The sequence below is a fragment of the Camelus bactrianus genome, chromosome 32, assembly GCF_048773025.1.
Source record: "Camelus bactrianus isolate YW-2024 breed Bactrian camel chromosome 32, ASM4877302v1, whole genome shotgun sequence".
Classification (NCBI taxonomy): domain Eukaryota; kingdom Metazoa; phylum Chordata; class Mammalia; order Artiodactyla; family Camelidae; genus Camelus; species Camelus bactrianus.
This window is the reverse complement of record NC_133570.1, coordinates 189,825-209,574: the sequence shown is the minus strand read 5'-3', so window position 1 is coordinate 209,574 and position 19,750 is coordinate 189,825. Positions and strand designations below refer to the sequence as shown.

Here is a 19,750-nt window from a genome sequence, read left to right as displayed (position 1 = left end):
TGATTCTAACTCCTGAAATGGGAAATCTTGTCTCGAGTTACAGACTACGTGAATTATACAGAATAAGAAACTGAAGAATCTGGAACGAGAATATTTAATTGCACAGCACAAAGCTTTAAAATGAGAGTACAGGAAAGTACAGTACATCAGCCCTTTCTTCACTCAGTAACTGCTTTTCTTTTTCCCGTCCTTACACATTTAACATAAATAACAATGCTTTCTTGTGGGGTGTTTGCCTAACCCAGAGGTAGCATAAGACTTCATAAATGTTCTGGTCTCTACTTCTGAAGAACAACTGCCAGAACACTTGCACATGTGGCAGGCGGTAACAGCCTCCAGAGCCATTTACATTTGCAGCAAAACAAAACACACAAAGAGAAAATATATCCAGTGTGGGAAATCTTGACTGATGTCAGACTATGCTCCAGGAGCCCCATGCACCAGGAACCGATACTCAGAATTTTGTTAAACATTCATCATTCAACATGTTACAGAAAACAAACGGTACGCTCAAATTATTCGCTCAAGAACATTTAGTAAAGGGACTCCTTGCAGAGTTGTGTTCAGAATTAAGAAAACTAACCAGGGATGGTGAAGCCCCTGAAGCAGTCACCACCTTTCAGTCTGATGGACAGGGAGAGGGAATGTGGTCAGACGGGAGCTGCAGCCCAGCTGCTCAGGACACAGGCACTGTCAGAAACGTGGTGGAGGGAGGAGGGACCCGCACTCCGACCTCTCTCTCTCCCCACTCTCTCCCGTGTGCTCATGGCTTACCAGCACCTCCCACATTCAAACCTAAGCAGAAACCCAAGGAAGCAGTCTGGAGAGGGCAGCCTCTGGGTGCAGAGCAGAGAAAGGAGACGTGGATTCGTGGAGAATGCTTGGCACACATACGGAACCACAGTGCAGACAATTCCCATCCTGTATCTGCTGCTACAGATACAGGTCATCCTGAGCCCCAGGGAAACAGGCTTCTGACTCAGATGACGCAGTCTATGCAACTATTTTTAGAGTCGTACTTAAGCGCTACTGTTCCCGTACACTTTACTTCTAAATAGACCATAACCCCTGATGTGTTGTCATTCCTTTGGCTTTAAGCGGTCCATTACCTGTTTAAAAGATTTTCAAATGAGAAAAAAAAATGTCATAGTCACCCACAGAGTCACCATTTCCACTCAGCAGACTCTTCCTACTGCCCCCAAACTCCCTTCAGTGTGTCCTGAAGGCAGGTCTACAGATGAGGAGCTCTCTCTTGATTTTGCTTTTTCTGAAGAAGTCTTTTTGGTCCTCTCTTTTGAAAGACAGTTTTGACAGGCAACTGAACTCCAGGTTCCAGGTTCCCTTCCGTAAGTTAATGATGTCACTCCGCCATCTTCTAATTTACAGTTTCCGACCAGACATCAGTTGTCATTCTTGTGTCTTTTCTTCTCCAGGCATCTTCCAGTTGTTTGAACACTGGGTTTCATCAGTTTGACTACCATGTCCGTTGGCTTGATTTTCTTTATGTTTCTACTGTGTTGGGTTCTCTGAGCTTCCTGACTATGTCGAGCTACACTTTTCATGGTATTGGGTATTTTTCAGTCATTATTTGTTCACGTCCTTTTTTCTGTGTCTCCCTCCTCCCCTTCTGTGACATACATCCCCACTCCGTGAGGATTACACCACTGTAATGACTTCCGTTCTCTCCCCTCCTTCCCAATCTTTTTCTGTGTGTACCACTTGGATAGTTTTTATTCTTATTCTGCAAATTCATTGATCCCCCCCCTTTTCTATGTCTAATCTGTTCTAAATTCCATCCATATTTTTTTTTTTTAATTTTCAGATGTTGTTTTCATCCTGAGAAGTTCCATTAGGGCTTAAAAAACATATCTTCCACTTCTAGTTTCATCAAATTCATGCTTCCCTCTACTTTATATTTACATTAGCTAATTGAACATCCTGGTCTACTAATTCCAACCACTTCAGTCTTTCTATCTATTGACTGGTTTTCCTCCTGGTTATGAGTCATTTGTTCCTGCTTCTTGGAATGCCAGGTAAGTTTCTGGAGGCAAGACCCTATGGGCCCAGGTTGGCTTTCAATCTAGGGTTAATGACTTTCACTACCAAGACGGTACTCTTCTGGGAACCCTCCCTGGTGCCCACATGTTAGAAGTTGTCTCCACCAGCCTGGTGGGCACAGGAAGTGTCCCCAGCCCTGCACTGAGCTCAAGGACTCACTCAGCTGACTGCTCCTCCTGGCTGTTTCCTTTCACACACACATGCAAGTCAACACCAAAGCCAAAGGTTCAGGGTAAGGTGCCCCCTGGAGACTTCTGTAGCCCCCAGCGCTCCCGCCAGGGAAGCTCCCTCCTACCCAGTATTTTCCCCTGCAAATTCCAGCTACTGTGGCTCCTCCAATGAGGGCCACTCGCCCCTCTCTCTTCGGTTCAGCAGGACAGGTTTCTGCCCTGCCCTGCCCTGCCCTGCCCTTCCCTGCCCTGCCGCTGGCTGCTTCCACAATGGAGCAGGCTGGGCAGCCGTAGGGCTCTCCCTACTTGGTCCACTGCTGCCAGGGGTCATGGGCCTGTGCCTGTCACACAGCTAAAAACCGCCATTTCACATATGGTACAGTTTCTGGATGTTTAAGGCGGGAGAGTCTACCTGTCCCTTGGTACACCACCACGGCAGGAAGCAGAAGTCTTCACGCTTAACACACAGCTACCACTTAAAAATGACTACTTTCTTACAATAATTTATATACAATGAACACTTCTTTATAGGATTATTTCAATGGGATAACACTTATCAAGTTCTCCCAACTATTAGGACCCCTCCTCTGCACGAGAGCTCTAACACGGAATACCGTTTCCCTCGTGTGTGCTCTCTCGTTACCCTTTCCTGATGAAATCCTTCACTTGCTTGTTAGGACAGCAGCATTCTCCTCCTGTCTCAGTTTCCTAAATATTTAATCGCTGTCACTTTTGACGGAAAGGTCTGTACTATCACAACACCGACCAGACTTCCACACTGAGGAACCATCACGATACATAACAAGCTGTGTTTTCTGGGAGAAGCCTTTCCTATGTTGTTCACTTGAAAGAAAAAAAGTTCTTTTTCTGAATTCTGCATTGACAGGGCTCCTCTCCGGCTCGCGGCCTCGGAGGTGACACCGCCTGACCTCCGACGGCCGACTCTGCGTCCTCTGCTCTCACACTGTTTCTAGATCACATGATTCCTCTGGTGCATCATGAGCTGTGCCTTCCTGTGGAAGGTGGTCCCACATTCACCGCATCCATAGTACTTGTCTCCTGTGTGGATTCTCTGATGCCTCATGAGGTGCGACTTCCTAGTGAAAGACTTCCCACATTCACTGCACTCGTAGGGTCTCTCTCCCGTGTGAACCCTCTGATGTATTACAAGCTGTGCCTTCTCAAAGAAGGCCTTTGCACAGTCACTGCATCCATAGCTTTTCTCTCCCGTGTGATTTCTCTGATGCTTAACGAGCTGTACTTTCTGAACAAAGGCTTTCCCGCACTCACCGCATTCGTAGGGTTTCTCCCCTGTATGAATTCTCTGGTGCCTAAGAAGCTGCGGCTTCCACGCAAAAGCCTTCCGACATTCACTGCACTCGAAGGGTTTCTCTCCCGTGTGGGTTCTCTGGTGATGAATGAGACTTGACTTCTCACTGAAGGTTTTCCCACATTCCCTGCACTCGTAAGGTTTCTCACCGGTGTGTGTCCTCTGATGTGATATCAGGCTGGACTTCTGGGTGAAGGCTTTCCCACACGCGCTGCATTCATAAGGTTTCTCTCCAGTGTGAGTTCTCTGATGTGTCAGGAGCTGTGACTTCCCAAAGAAGGTTTTTCCACATTCAACACATCCATAGGGTTTTTCTCCTAAATGGATTTTTTGATGTCTCATCAGTTCTGACTTCTTAAAGAAGGCCTCTTCACAACTGCCACACTGATAGTTCTTCTCTCCTGTATGAGTTACCTGGTGTTTGATGAGCTGTGGTTTCCTGATGAAGGCTTCCCCACATTCGCTGCACTCGTAGGGCTTCTCTCCTGTGTGAATCCTCTGATGCCTAATGAGGAGTGAGTTCCTGCTGAAGGCTTTCTTACACTCGCTACATGCATACGGTTTCTTCCCCGTGTGAATTCTCTGATGAGTAATGAGCTGTGACTTCCAAAAGAAGGCTTTTCCACAGTCACTGCATTTATAGGGTTTCTCTCCCGTGTGCGTTCTCTGATGTGTAATGAGCTTCAACTTCTGGGAGAAGGCTTTCCCACAGTCGCTGCAGCCAAAGGGCTTCTCTATTGTGTGGGTCCTCTGATGCCTTTTGAGCTGTGACTTCCTGCTGAAGGCTTTCCCACAGTCACCACATCCGTAGGGCTTCTCTCCTGTGTGGGTCCTCTGATGTAAAATGAGCAGCGACTTCCTACTGAAAGCTTTTGGACATTCCCCACAGCCATATGGCTTTTCCCCTGAATGAGTCCTCTCATGAATGGTGAGTAGTGACTTCTGGGAGAAGGCCTTCCCGCAGTCACCGCAGCCATAGGGCTTCTCTCCCGTGTGAGTCCTCTGATGGGCAACAAGCTGTGACTTCCTGCTGAAAACCCGGCCACACGCCAGGCATGAATAGACCCCTGCGCGTGGCGCACGGTCTGCACGGAGCCCCAGCTCTCTGATGCTGACTCGTCCACACTTACTGTAATCAGAGTATTTTATACCACCATAGGTTCTGTCAGCTTTGATACAGAATAATAATCTCTTATGAAGCTCATCAAGTTTCTTTCTTCCACAGTTATTTTTTGGAATAAGAAAATCAAAAGGATGTTTCAAACTTTTTTCACCCATGCCACATTTATGGGATCTCATTCCTAAATGAACAAAGTTAATGCTTGAATGAAACATTTTCCCCAGAACGTCATATCTGTGGCCTCTCTCCATACTTTTCAGCTTGTCCTGAGTATCTTGGTGCCACATTGTGAAGGTATTATCTAGTCCGACTTCTTCTAAAAAGGAAAAAAAATGAACCATACTGTGTAAATTTCCCCAATGATCATGCCTATCGAATAAATCTGAAATGGAGCCTAAGATCCCAGTCCAAAAAAAAAAATAAAATAAACTCCCAATACAATGTCTACTTATTAGCCATTAAAAATTTTAATAGAAATGAAAACAGATTTTGAAATTACCAATGTTTATGAACACAGACTTTTAAATACGGGAAGAGGACGTCTACTCCAGTAATCATGATGAGTTAAGAGAGAGGAATAATTTCTAACCACACGCTGCAGTGATTACTCACTCCACAATGACCTACTGACCACTGATTATGTGCCCAGACGCTGTCAGCAGCAGGTCAAGGGAGAAGGCAGGTCAGCGCCCTCACCAGAGACGACTGAGAGTCACAAGTACACAGAAGAGCAAGATTAGCACACACTGCTGAACGTTATAGAGGAGGAAACACTGAGTACGACGCACAGTGAGTGCACGATATCAACTTCACATCCGAAAGATGAGGTACTCTCTTAGTTTTCTGTACTACTGGCACATTTAAAAAACATTCTCACTAAGGTCATCACCCGAATCACTGACATCAGTAATGTCACCATCATGAGAGCTGATTTTTGGAATTATCCAAGAGTTCTCCAGAGCTCAGCTTTTATTTTATTTAGGCTTTTTGACATTTTAATCAAATCTATCATCTAGATATTGAATCTGTATATCACGGAAATTATTCCAAACCACAAGTATTCTTTGCATAACATTAGGGCAGGTTTTTTTTTTTAAACTGGTAAGTACAACTATTTGTGATCCCCACAATATGACCATTTGTTGAGTATTTTAAAGTGATCTTTTAATGGTTTGTTTCCTTTATGATACTCTTTACTAGGAATTGTGGAGGTAAGATTCCTAGGAAGTACTCTGCAAGATAAAAGATGTGGCAAGATCTCAAATGTAAGGCAATTACTTATTTTCAGCGGGGTAATTTTTGGGGGAGAGAAAGCCTCATCTATCTCTTACACATATCAGAATTATGAGGACTAGAGCAGCTGACACGGAGAATGAAAGGATTCAATGTTTTGAGCATACGTGAGTGGTGATGATAATATTATTCACTGAGATTTTAGAGACTGAAGAGAGAAGTTTAGAGGTTAAAAGCAAGAGTCGTATGTGAACATATTAAGTGTGAGATCCATTGGAAGAGTTTACAGAAAACTTTCATAAAATGCGAGTAAAAAATTTCTTAATTTTTGTATCAAAAAATGGTATCACTTATATGTGGAATTAAAAAAAAAAGGACACAATGCCCTGGAAGCTCGACTGTCATTCTCTATCCACAGACTCACCGTCTACTCTCTGTGGCTCTGAAACAGAAATCTGACAAATTGGAGAGAGAGAAGAAAAATAATCACAGAAACTCAAAGATAATCGGTATCACCTAAAACAGGAAATAAGTTATGAATCCTTCAAGAGGAAGAAACAAGCCTACCTCTGCAGGTTGGACTGGGGCAGGAGAGAAGGAAAAGCCAACGGGGGGAGGGGGGAGCTAGGAAGGGAAGCCCTGTCCAAGGGGGAGGTCCCGAGTGACTGAGCCACCGTGCGCACAAGAGGCGGCACCTGTCGCCATCCGCCCCACCAGAGGGGACGCACCGCGACGTGGAGACCAGGACAGAGAGCGTGTCAGAGGGCAGGAGGCGCTCCTGCCACTCATCCTGAGTCGACGCTGCAGACACAGGAACTTTAAACACAGCCTATGAGTGACATTTCCAAAGGCCACCTATCACCAGAGACCCGAGACTTCACTTCACTGCATGCCCTGCACCTGATTATTTCTCACCTGAAAAGCCCTGACTTAGGGTTTCTTCATCTGCTACCCATGGCTTTTCTCGCTCCAGCCTGAAAATCGCATCAGGTTTGAAAATCTGATAACCTGTCAATTGGAAACACAGAGAATCCCAATTGCTTGGGCAGAGGGACTCAAATATAGAGGGTTTTTCACTAGAGACGCTGTAAAACAAAAGTAAGCAAATGAAAATCTTTCCATTGGATACAGAAATCAAAGAATCTTTGACATTTGAAACTTAAATCTAAAATCAGTAATATCTAGGGGGGAGGGCACAGCTCAGTGGAAGAGCACGTGCTCAACATGCATGAGGTCCTGAGTTTAACCCCCAGTACCTCTGTTAAAAAAAAAAGTAAATAAATTCTAAAAAGAAACCTAATTACCCCCCACCCAAAGAAAACAAAAATAAAATAAAATAAAATAAAATAAAATAAAATAAAATAAAATAAAATCAGTAATATCTAGGGGGGAGGGCACAGCTCAGTGGAAGAGCACATGCTTAGCATGCATGAGGTCCTGGGTTCAACCCCTAGTACCTCAGTTAAAAAATAAATAAATAACCTAATTACCCCCCAAAGGAAAACAAAAATAAAATAAAATAGAATCAGTAATATCTTAGGGGCCCCATGGTTATTGCATTGCACATATTTCGTAAGGCTGTTCTTACCCAGGAACATTAGATTGCTGTAGTTTTCCAGCGTCACCTCTCTGTACAAGTTCTTTTGAGTCGGATTAAGTAGCTGCCACTCCTCCAACGTGAAATCCACTGCCACATCCTCAAACGATATCTGCAAAAGCATCTCTGTTCAGTCTGAAGTAATTAATTCTCTGTCGAATGCAGGCTTTCCTCCCTACAGTGGTAGGCAGCCTCCAAGGTGGACCCCGTGATCTCCAGCTCCTGGAATTCATGCTTTTGTCTAATCCTCCTCTCCTGAACATGGGCTGGACTAACCGACTTGCTTCCACTGACTGGAAGAGGGCAGAAGTGATGGGTCTCACTTCCACGATTAGTTTATAAAAGAATGTGACTTCCATCTTGGGAACCCTCTCCTGCTCTCTGAGGGGATCCAGCTGCCACGTGGTGAGGTAGCCCTGTGGACAGGGACCTGAAACCTGCCAACACCCATGAGAGCGAGCCTGGAGGAGGTCAACTCCCCACCGCACCTTGAGATGTGACCCTTCTCAGCATCTTGATTATAAGAGACCCTCAACCAGAACCAAATGGGTAAGCAGCTGGCAGACTCCTGACTCACAGAAACTGAGATAAATGTCTGTTTCCAGCCACTGAGGTCTGGGGTAGTGCCCTGGGCAGGAAGGCCTGCAGCAAAAAACTGCCCTGGGGGCCCCATTAACCTCACTGCCTGACTGAAGTATGTTCTGCGTGGGGCGCCCTGGCTCTGTTGATTCTTGGTTTCTGGGAGGACCACGTGCCCTAGGGGACTGCACTTCTGGTGTACAGACCCCAGCTGCAGGAGCCTCACTGTCTCAGCCCTGGTGGGCGTCTAGGCCAGCTTCCAGCTGCCAGCCAAACCTGTGCTGCGTCAGAAAGATTCACGTGGCAACGTGAGAAGCCTCCTGATGCACTGGGACACGCTTCCCGATTCGGAAACTGCTGAGACCACATTCAGTCTGGGAAGCGGCCTATCATCTGCTCGGGAGGTCTTCCTCAGGGCCCCGTCTGCTGCTGCCCTGGATTAATTCCCCAGTCCTTGGCTCAGCGCCTCAAAGCCTGACCCATTCAGGCCCACCATGAGGTAGCCTTTCTCTCACTCAGGTCCTGACAAATCAAGGCGGTGGCACTGAGGAATCTGACTGTTTAGAACCTATGCGTGACTCTTCAGGTCCGACCACAGGCAGTTACAAAGGCATGACCTGGCAGGCTTCACGGGGGAGGCTGCCCTCCCCACAAAGACTGGGACGCAGCCTATGGGCCACAGACTCCAAGGGGCTGCAGTCATGCTCCTGTGCATCCTGTCTTTACCTGAGGCCCCTGGCAGGGGCCCTTCTTGGGTGCCTCCCTAAGACCTCCTTCTGCGGGGAGGCGGGCCTGAAGACATGTTACCCACTCCGACTCAGCCCCCGTTCCCTTTCTCCTGACCTGAGTTCATAAAGCTGCCGGGTACTTCTGTTAGGGCTCCCTGAGCAGGGAGCTGACCCCTGCATCTGCACTGGGCCCCGATCCCTGCCCAGTTCCCAAGGGGACAACGCGGGGGGAGAGTCGCCGAAAGTCAGGAGAGGCAGATGCCCTCGTGTCCAGCAACAGAAGCAAAAACACTTCCACCTAAAACCTATCAAAATTCCAACTAGGAGAGTATTTATAGGGGCGAAGGTTTTGTGATGACAAATTCTGCCAGATGATTTAGGTTTCTTCCCTAAAACCAGAGTGTCATCTACAAAAATAGCAATCAAAACGCCTTTGCTACACTACTCAGCCATAAAAAAAGAGTAAAATAATGCCATTTGCAGCAGCATGGATGGATCTGGAGGTCATCATTCTCAGTGAAGCCAGAAAGAGAAAGAAAAATACCCTATGATATTGCTTATATGTGGAATCTTAAAAAAAAAAAAAAAAAAAAAGGACACAAATGAACTTATCTACAAAACAGAAACAGACTCACAGACATAAAGAATAAACTTACGGTTACCAGGAGGTAAAGGAGGTGGGAAGGGATAAATTGGGAATTTGAAAATTGCACCTCTTGGGCAGTGATGGAAATGTTAGCTGCCTTGATTGTGGTGGTGGTTTCGTGGGTGTGCACATCTATCAAAATTCATCAAATTGTACATCTGAAATGTGTGCAGTTTACTGTACAGGAACCAGACCACAATAAAGGTGTTAAAAACAAACAAAAAATTGTCTTCTTCGTCAGGAAATGTGCGCTTTTACTGAGCAAAGGGTCTGCTTTTAGAGAGAGGAATTCACGCAGCTATTCCTGGGATACCTGATGAAAGCTCGCAGCTCAACGCTTAACAAGGACGGACGGACCTCATTTCCTATACGGCCATGTCCCACCTTCAAGACGTCTGTACGGCTCTGTGATCCACTCAGTGCTTCTTCTGACATCTCCCTTCCCAAGTCTGTATTTCCTCTGTTTATAATTTAAGTGTGTTTAGATCCTTCCTGTGGGTTGTAGCGATCCCTGCAAGCCTCCTCACATCCACAGAAAACACTGGTGGAGGATAAACAAATAACTCACCTGTGACTTCATCATCTTCCGCTGTTCTTGAGAAATAAGCTCTGTGACTTCTCTCTGTCCCAGTGCTCTGGACAAAGGCCTCTGGTCAAAGGCCTTAGCTCTGAGAGTGCACCCCAAGTCCCGAGGCCTCTTCTTTCTTATCTCATGTGAGTCATCTTGTTCCTGAAAGCCATGGCCTGAAGGTGCAGTGGGAACTTCATTTTAGATGATGAAATTGATTTGGGGACCGCAAGCTTGGTTCTCTCTTATGGGAACTCAGGTGGGTTGTTTGCTAGTGGTTAAGACACAGGATGGAATATGAACTACTGGCACGTGTCAGCTGACCCGGACAGCGGCCAGGCCAGACCGGTACCACAAGCTGAGCTCTGCAGCCCTGGCTCCCACCTGGGAATGCCAGATGGGAGCCACCTGCCTTAGTGGTTCAACCAAAGACCCTGGGGCAGCCCCACTGCCTCTAATCGCTCTGCAGAGACGTCAACAAAGTCTGGAGATACAGTTTTGGCTCCTTCATTCTGTGGCACCATTTCCCAGGGCACTCACATGAAATGCACATGCTACAGAGTAAAACGCAACTCACTTCCAGACAGGACAGTGAACAGTAAACGGCTTTTATATCAAGAGGGTGAAGCAGCCTGGGGTGCTGGCCCTCTACTTCAGAATCAGCCCTGGAGCAGAAGGAAAGCACAGATCAGAGGAACTAAAAGAAATGACAAAACAAGAGGACAGACCGCAGGGGGAGATGGAGGTCGAAGCGAAGCTGCTGCTCATGTGTGAGTTTACGCCGGGGTTACTGCCCTGAGCAGTGAGAAGAGGGACCTAAGGAAATCTTTGATGTTCTTTCTTTCTCGGCTCACATTGGGGCAAATACTGCCTCCCTTCCCATCAGAAATCAGCTGAACAGCTCAGGCCACAGGTTTCCAAGGGGTGACAGAAAGCAGATCAAAATCCCTGCTGAGTTTAGGAATCGGGGAAAAGGCAAGGGCTCCCGGCTGCCTGTGGGCACTCACGTCCCTCTGGACCACAGGAAATGGCTCCACAATCTACTTCTTTCCAAGGGTCTCTGATCCCTGACCGGAGCAGCTGCTCAGAGAGGTGGTGGGATCTGGGGCCAGCCAGTCGTTCTGTAAGGTCCACACTGTTGGCCCTGGGGCCCCTTCCCTCTCCTCTTTGCTTCTAAGGCCTGGCCTCAGCCCTTCCCGAATGGAAATTACCAGAGTAGCAGAGTAGGTAACACCTCTAGGGGGATAAAAGCTCTGAGGCCTGTAGGACAAATACAAATTAAGGAGAAAAAGACTCTCCAGGCCCTGACTCAAAGACCACTTACTGCAGAAAACCCGTAATTACAAATTCTTTCCCGGCCCCTTTGAGATGGATGTAAATCTTAAATCTCATCCAGTTTAACAACTCAAGAATGTCTTTCTTAAGGACCTGGGAGCTGTCTCACTGAAATCATCCAGGAAGACACCTCCGTGTCTCCCAGTCTCTGGGAGGACAGGAGCCTAATCGGCCTGACCCTGGCACCTGGCTCCAAGTTGTAAAATCACCTCCCGTCATAAAGACATGAGAAGTATACTTTTCCTTTGGATAAAGGCAACTACCTAACACAGACAGCCACCCCAACTACCAGGTAAGTTTAGGATGAACTATGTGTGACAAATTATCACCTATCTTCTTTTTTTTTTTTTTTTCCTTTTCGGGGAGAGGTAATTAGGTTTATTATTTATTTATTTTTAACGGAGGCACTGGGAATTGAACCCAGGACCTTGTGCATACTAAGCAGGTGCCCTACCACTGAACTCTACCCTCCCCCTAAATTAACACTTACCTTGAGAACGTGTGTATAATGGCTTGCATGTGCCTGGTACGGAAAAGGGTGCGATCTCTTCCTGTCTCCTGCAATCTCTCTGGCCGACTGCCTGAGGTGGGCATCACATTCTGGTTTAACTTTTATTCAATATTGAAACTATTCTTTCTCTTCTACTTCTGTGGAATAGTTCTCTGGATTGGCAGATTTGGGTTTAAATTATTCCCCCCCACAAGCCAAATAATCAAATAAATGAATACAACCACTATTTTAAAACCTTTTTAAAAGATCACAAACTGTATAACAGAGATCATTCTAGGCCGGATTATCGGAACAGGAGTTAAGCATTGTAATAAAAAACACTATGTCTTGATGCACATAAATACTTACACTTTAAATTTCTTCACTGCTCAGGAACCAGGTCACTTACATCAGCCAGATATGGGATGAGAGCCAAGGACCTCCCAGGCACGGGTTGCACAGAGATGTTACTTCCTTCATAAGAAGACACCTGAAAGGAAATAACCAAAAAAACATGGTATCCAGTAAACCTGGAGACATGAGGGACAAATTCTACCTGCCAACTGAGATTTGTCTAGTGCTTGTGGTCCACACCTGTCGTCTGGGAGTGGCTGCTAAGCGCCCCCCAAACCCCCCAGCTCTCAGCTTGGTCTCCACGGGCCAACAGGCTGCAAGGAAGACCAAAGGTGGCGGATGGTCACTGGGCACCTTTCTAGGAAGTAAGTTGAGGAAAGAGAGGATGTAATCCCTACCAGATTTAAAGCAGTTGTTCTGTCAAAGAACGGGGTGGGGGCGGAGGTGCCTTCAGCATCCCCCTGGAATAGAGAGATGGATAGACCACGTGACCAGCTCCTGGCATGGTCTTGAGGGCCTTAAATGTCACCCTCTTGGGAAACTCAGGCCAGGGACAGGAGGCAGGTCCCAAGGTTAACAAGGGGATGAGCATCTTGCGGAGCCGCCAAGACCACAGTCAGTCTGGAAAGGCGACTGGATTTTTGAATTGGGACCTGAAACAGTGGTGGAAGGCAGAGCAAGGGCATCCAGGGCAGGAAGAACTCCTGCGAGTCGAGGGGGAAGCGTAACATGGCTTTGCCCACGTGTGGCGTGCCAAAGACATACAGGTCAGACCCCCGAAGGACACGGGACTCTACAGTCCCAAGGTAAAGAGTGAAGCGCTTGAGAACAGATCGCTCAAGAAAAATGCCCTGGGAGAGCAGAGAGCAACATCCAGAGGAAAAGCGCCTCTTCCCGAGATGCTCAGGGAGTTCCTCCCGGCTGCTGGGCGCAGGTCAGGGACCCACTGGTCTAGGAAGTCGAGTGAAAAACAGACCCCAGAGTTACTGCTTGCTAAACCTGGGGTCCCTGAGATGAAGGCCCACCTGCCATGGAAGGTTCTGTTTCATTTGGACCCCTCTGGGATTGATGCTTAGGTCCTTGGCAGCTGTCTCCTCTGGAAAAGGGGACTCGCCAACCCTACAAACATCCAGAACAGTCACCCTGGTTCCTCCTCCAGGATCCCAACATGCTCTCGCACTCCGCTGTCACGTCCATCTCAGATCTTTCAAGTGAACTCACACACGCAGGCTCACGCGCTGGTACCCACGTGCACACACACTCAGCTTCACTTACAGGCCAGGAAAGCAGTCATTTGCTGAATGCCTCTTACTACCTGGCCGTGTTCTGGGCATGGGAGAGAAACCACTGAAGACAGACAGGGTCTCTTCCCCTGAAGAACTATATCCTGGGACGGGAAACAGACATACAAGTAAACTTCAGATGGTGAGAGCGCTCAGAAGCGGGTGGATGCAGGACACTCCTTCAAGATGGCCTCTGGGAGATGACTTTTAGCTGAGCCCTGAAGAGGAGGAGGAGCCCACCTTGGGAGGCTGCAGAAGACCTCAAGGAACCTCAGACACAAAGGGCTGGAGGTGGTTCAGGGATGGAGGAGGGTGATGGGGTTTACCCAGCCTGGGGGAGGATTTAGGGTCTCCGAGAACTTTTAACAAGGAAATACTCAAGTAAAAGGAGCCATCGCTGACCAACACAGTCACATTCTGGGTGAGAGGGGCCAGAGAACACAGGACAACATGGTTATTTAACAGAAGTCACAACAAGAGTCTGGCCTGAGCCAACACTCATGCAGATCCACCCACACCCCAAAGCACCGCCCTCACAGGGCCCGTGATCCCCAACACACAAAGCCCCTCAAATACGGGTTCCAAAGATGGCCTCAGTCACACAAACTGACTGGGAAGTCTCCAGCCCCCAGATCACCGAACACACTGGCCCCGCACAAGTCTCCAGACCACACAACCCCTGAGCCCCGTAAACCCATGCCCACCATTCAGGATGTCTGGGCTGTCAATTACACAGACTGTGGGTCCACAGTGACTCCTCTAGCAAAGCTTTCAACTGCCAGCCCCCAGTGACAAAACCGACCCGTACAAGTACATGGATTAATGGACCCCAAAGGCTCTCCACAGCCCCACCCCTGGTCGCATACCCACAGAATCCTTCACTCCTGGTCACACCAGGGTTTCCCTCACTCGGCCCTGCGCACTGTCCACAGTCATTCCTACAGACCCCTTGACTGATTACAACTGCGTAGCCCCTTACCTCTTGATTCCCGCAGGCTCCTAAACACTGATGCCAAGAAACCCCATCACTGGCTCCTCCAAACCCCACTCAGTAATCTCCACGGTCTATTCACTGACTAGGAGCTGAGTCAGTGAAACCCCAAATGCTGAGTCCCAAAGGACCCCTGCAGAACTCCAATCACTCTCTCTACAGGACCCACTCACTCGCCTTTACAGGTGTCCAATAACGGCTCTCAGAGACCCCCTCCTCAGGCTTGCTATCTCCTACCACCCACCACCTAAACTGGCCCCTCACTAAACCCCAAGGGGTCCCCAGTCCTCATCACACAGGGCTGCCAGCCATTCACCTCAAGGATACCCACTCTCTAATCCACTCCATGCTCACACCACTCAGTGACACCCCCACAGGTCATCACCCAGTGAGGGCCTCCAGCTCTGCACCAACACCCACACCCCTAGCCCTGCAAATGACACTCATTACCACCCCCATTTTCCACTCACTCCCAAGCCCCCAACAGGCCACCTGTCAACTTGTGTCCAGACTCCTTACGGACACACAGGCTCCAATGTGATACCTCCATTACAAGACCCCCAAACCTGGGCCTAGACAACTCTCCTTCACAGGCCACCCCAGTCATTCCCCTCCACCGAAAAAGCTACCATTGAACTGTCCAGTAAAAAACAAAGCAGACTTAGCAAAGAAGTAGTTTACTCCAAAGATTTATTATTGGGGTGGGGGAGAACACTGCAGCCATAAGAGGGCAAACATCTCTGCAAGGTGTAGGGAAGCTGGGTCAAAGGGCAGGGTGACCAGACAGATCAGAGAATATTTTACCAGAGGCCGGCCAGTTCTCAGGAGGGGCTATAAGCTGAGGGTGGACCAAAGTTTAGGGAACTGGGAGGAGAGGAGCTTAACCAAAGTTTGGTTAATGAGCATTTTGATCGGTAGGGACAAACAGTTCAGCTAACCATGCATGAGACAAGGGATGAGAGTTTGACGGGACGGTGTCATATTTACCTGTGATCCTGTCATAGGTAAACAAGGGAGTCACGTAGGGGCGGGGCCTTTCCAGCAAGCTGTTTCCTAGAACACAAGAGAGTAGATTTCTTATCCTCCCTCAGGGCTCAAGCCAAACCCAAACTGTCAGAACCACCGGGTTTTCCTGCCAATGAAATCCTTGGTCTGACCAATCTGAGCCCTCTAAATGCCCCCCAAGCAGACCCCCCGCCCTCGGGGCCTTATCATTCATCCCCACAAGCCCAGTCACCAACCCCAAGGGACCCAAATCACTACTCACAGTTACTCCTATAAACCCTCAACCTATATTCCCAGCGCTCACTCTCACCCCAGGGCTTCCCCACTCAGTTCAGCGGGCAGCTCCCTCACTCCCAATGCCTGCTGCCTGGACCCCTGAGCTACCGCCCCGAAAATCTAAGGAGTCCCCCCAAAAGCCCCTCCCAGAGGCCCCCATAACCCAGTTAATTCCCCCCACTGGCTTCACAACCACTCACCTCTCCCAAAGCCCAAATTACTTATTTTCATAGACATTTATCTTGACATCAAGTGTCTCCAAATTAATTAGCTCCACAGTATCCCTTCACACCCATCACACTCACACAGTATCCCCTCCTCACCCATCACCACGGGAGGCCCTGCCACCGACCCCCAAAACCTCCCTCCTGACTCCCACGTTCATTGCCAATCACACGCATCCCTACAGGCGCCCCTGCCCCCTAGGCACGGCCCCCCACGACCCCGCTCCCTCCTGTCGCCCCATGGCCCCCCCCCCCGCGGCCCCCTCCCCCACAGCCTCACCCCCGCCCCCGACCTGGACCGGGATCGGCGCCTGCGCGGCAGGGCCGTCCTTCCGCACCTTGCCCGCACCCGCCCCGGAGCTGGTTCGTTCCCACGCTGGCGTCGCGGTCGGCCGGTCCGCGCGGGGGTCACTGTGGGCCCCCGTCGGACGCAGAGGCCACCCCCGGCCCGCAGCCTCGAGTCCCGCTCCCCACCCCACACACGCTTACCCCTCAGGCCACAGCGCGAAGGAGGACAAGGCCAGGCCGCGGAAGTGTACGCGAAGAACTACATTTCCCAGAGTCCTACTCGCTTTAAAACTATATTTCCCAGAGGGCTCTGCGGCGTGCCTCCCAGGCTTGATAGGTTTGCGGTGTGCGGTGTGCGCTGTGCGGTCTGCGAGGACTTGGGGGCGCCAGGTGGGGTGTAGCCTGCCCTGCCCGCTCAAAGTATGTTCACCTTTCCGTTTTTGATCGCAGAGCAAAGTAATTTATAAATTCAAAGCGAGTAATGTAGGTAAGTGTTAGTGCCTCCAGTCTAACACTAAGTACATCCATCCAAAAAGAATGAAAATAAGTGAATTGAGGGATTGAGGGAGAAATTAAATGTAATTAGGTAAAGAGAGGAAGTTAATGGATATAAAAATATAAACTGAGGAATTAAACGAGAAAAAGCTGACTTGAATCCATTTTTTAAATAAAATATGAAATCATACCATAGGTTTTTATTAAAAAGCAGAGAAACAGCACAATTGGCAATGAAAAAAGAGAATTGGCCGTAAAATACAAATTTAAATATTTGTGAAAGAATATTTTGCTCAATTTTATGTATTAATTCTATGCAGTATGTTAATAAAATTTCAATCTAATGAAGTACATGATTTAAAGGGATAATTGAGTAATTAACTTGGGAAAATAGTATCTTTTGAGACCTACAGCGATTGTTAACAATGTTTTTAGCTACAAGCTCATATGTTTTAATTGGTGAATCCTCATTATCAAAGAATATAATCCTTAACAAACAATTGCCAGAAAAATCTAGGCAGACTCTTTTTTTTTTTTTTTAAATGGAGGTACCAAGGACTGAACGCAGGACCTCATGCATGCTAAACATGTGCTCTACCACTAACCTATACCCACCCCCTTAGACAGAACACTTTTCTTAACATTAAGGTAGCAAAATAGTTATACCATAACCAGACAAAGGTAAATTTAAAAAAACTCTAAAGCTGTCTCAGTTATGATATTTATGTGAAAATTCTGAAAAAAAAAAAGTGGAATCAAGCAATACATCTGAAAGTATATACCATAACCAAATAAAAGTCATTGCAAGGCTTTATAAACTAACATAATTCACTGTATCAATAGATTAAGGGGAAAACACGCATCATCATCTCATTAAATACTGAAAAAAATCATTAAATAAATTCAACCTAGAGTGTCTGTTTTTAAAAAATCCCACATACAGAAGCGTTGAGAAACTACTGCTTCACCATGTAAAAATAAATGTCTCTGTTAAGTGGATAACAGTATAAGAAGTGTTACCATTAGAAATCATAAAACAATCACCTATATTGTTTGCTTAAATTGAGACTATTTTAAAAATACACAAAAGTATAGAGAATGATATCATAAAGTGTCAAATGATCACATATTCATATTTGGTGATATTTGATTCAGAGCCTTCTTTTTAACTGTTTTATGTCTTTTTTTTTCCTGAGGGGGAGATGTAGTTTGTTTGTTTATTTATTTATTTATTAATGGAGGATCTGGGGATTGAACTCAGACCTTATGCATGCTAAGCACACACTCTACTACTGAGTTATACCCTCCCCCCATCTACTTTATATATAGTAGTTTATCTGCTAATCCCAAACTCCTAATTTATCCCTCCTCCCACCCTTTCTCTTTGGTAACCATAAGTTTGTTTTTTATCTCTGTTTCTGTTTTGTAAATAAATTCATTTTTAACTTTTTTTTAGATTCTACATGTGAGTGACATGATGTGATATTTGTCTTTGTCTGATTTATTTCACCTAGTATGATCATCCCTAGGTCCTGGTGCTAATTGATTGTGATAAATCAATCGATCATCTAAGTTGGATCAACTACTTAGTGCCTTTTTAAATGGCACAGAAGGTTTTGTTTTTTAAGTAGGCAATTTAATTAATACCCCTATAACTGATTCTTCAAACTCTTCAGAATGGGCATAGGACCTGTTCTCTTGGCTTAATTTAGTTAAAGCTGACTCTTGGATTAGAAGTCTCTGATGTGTAATGAAGTCTTCACAGTGTCTGAAAGGTTTATCACACGTTATATTTCACAGGGTCTTTCTTCAGTATGAATTCTCTGATGTTTAACAAGGCTTGAGCAATAACTAAAACTCTTCGCACATTACTTATAGTTAGGACCTTTTATCTAGTATAAGTATGCTGATATTCAATAAGGAGTAAGTAACATTTAAAGACTACCACATTCATTGTATTTATTTATTTATTTATGTACTTATTGAAGTATAGTCAGTTACAATGTGTCAATTTCTGGGGTACAGCTTGTCCCAGTCTCTCTCTCTCTCTCTCTCTCTCTCTCTCTCACACACACACACACACACATACACACACACACACATTTTCATTCATTGCCTTCAGAGAGACTTTCTGCACTATAAATTATAGGATGTTGAGTAACGTTTGCTCTGTACATGAGGGAATTATCTTCAAAGAATTTGATTCCAGCATGTGTTTTCTGGTGTTGGGCTAGAGTTGTGTTAGAGCTAAGATATTTTTCACCCTTAGATGTTTGTAAAGTTTCTCTCCAGTAAGAATTCTCAGATATAGGTGAAGGTTTGTATGCTGGCTGAAAGAAGAGATTCCTTGCTAGGTCCTGATAGTGTCTTCTGATTTCCCTTCTGTTTCATGTACTAGCCTTTACATTCCTAATTCTCTCTGAAACTGGAACACTTAAGACCATGGCTTAAAAGTTGTTTCATCATTTTGTGTTGGGATGAGTTATCTTCACAGATATCCTAGACTTCCGGTCTGAAAATGAAAGAAAAAAAAAACCCTCCTACTTTGATTTCATATTTTAGAAGTAAGGAGACTTCTGTACTAAAAGTGGGATCACTGAACTTCAGATAACACCAATGAGACATGAATGGCACAAGCAGCTATTGACTGTGGATTTGCAATCTCAAAATTGGATAAGAGCACTGAAAATTAAGAGATTTTTGTTTAGCAAAGTGAGAAAGGATATCAGAGAAAGAGGTAAATCAGTGCTTCTCACGCTTTGGCAAGCATCATATTCATGTAGCAAGTTTATTTAAAATGCAAATATCCAAGTTTCATCCTCTGAGTAAAGAACACATGTTTTTACTAAGTTAGGTGATTCCAACAAATCCTAAGCTTTGGAAACCACTGGACACAATCGAGGGAAATGAAAATATAGGAAAGTATTGTGAGGTTAAGGAATTGGAGAAGCCAGTTTAGAATCATACTCTTCATTGTGTA

The 19,750-nt window shown here is 46.4% G+C and overlaps 1 protein-coding gene across 10 annotated transcripts; it reads right to left on the bottom strand.

Annotated features, from left to right (window-relative positions):
* Positions 1 to 78: 78 nt before the first annotated feature.
* Positions 79 to 16,551, bottom strand: ZNF605 (zinc finger protein 605). 10 transcript variants are annotated; one of them, XM_074356697.1, is made up of 8 exons: positions 16,477 to 16,551; positions 15,470 to 15,535; positions 11,855 to 12,344; positions 10,607 to 10,694; positions 10,030 to 10,205; positions 7,500 to 7,620; positions 6,827 to 6,919; positions 79 to 4,994 (listed from the first exon to the last, which is right to left on the bottom strand). In XM_074356697.1, exons 5-8 carry the CDS (start codon positions 10,042 to 10,044, stop codon positions 3,199 to 3,201), a joined length of 2,025 nt encoding a protein of 674 aa, XP_074212798.1. In that variant the 5' UTR covers positions 10,045 to 10,205; positions 10,607 to 10,694; positions 11,855 to 12,344; positions 15,470 to 15,535; positions 16,477 to 16,551; the 3' UTR covers positions 79 to 3,198. The 10 variants fall into 10 exon arrangements, with proteins under 10 accessions (XP_074212798.1, XP_074212797.1, XP_074212802.1 ...); XM_074356696.1 differs by having other exon boundaries at positions 10,030 to 10,694; positions 11,855 to 11,945; positions 12,224 to 12,344; XM_074356701.1 differs by lacking the exon at positions 10,607 to 10,694 and having other exon boundaries at positions 11,855 to 11,945; positions 12,224 to 12,344.
* Between the last annotated feature and the right edge of the window lie 3,199 nt (positions 16,552 to 19,750).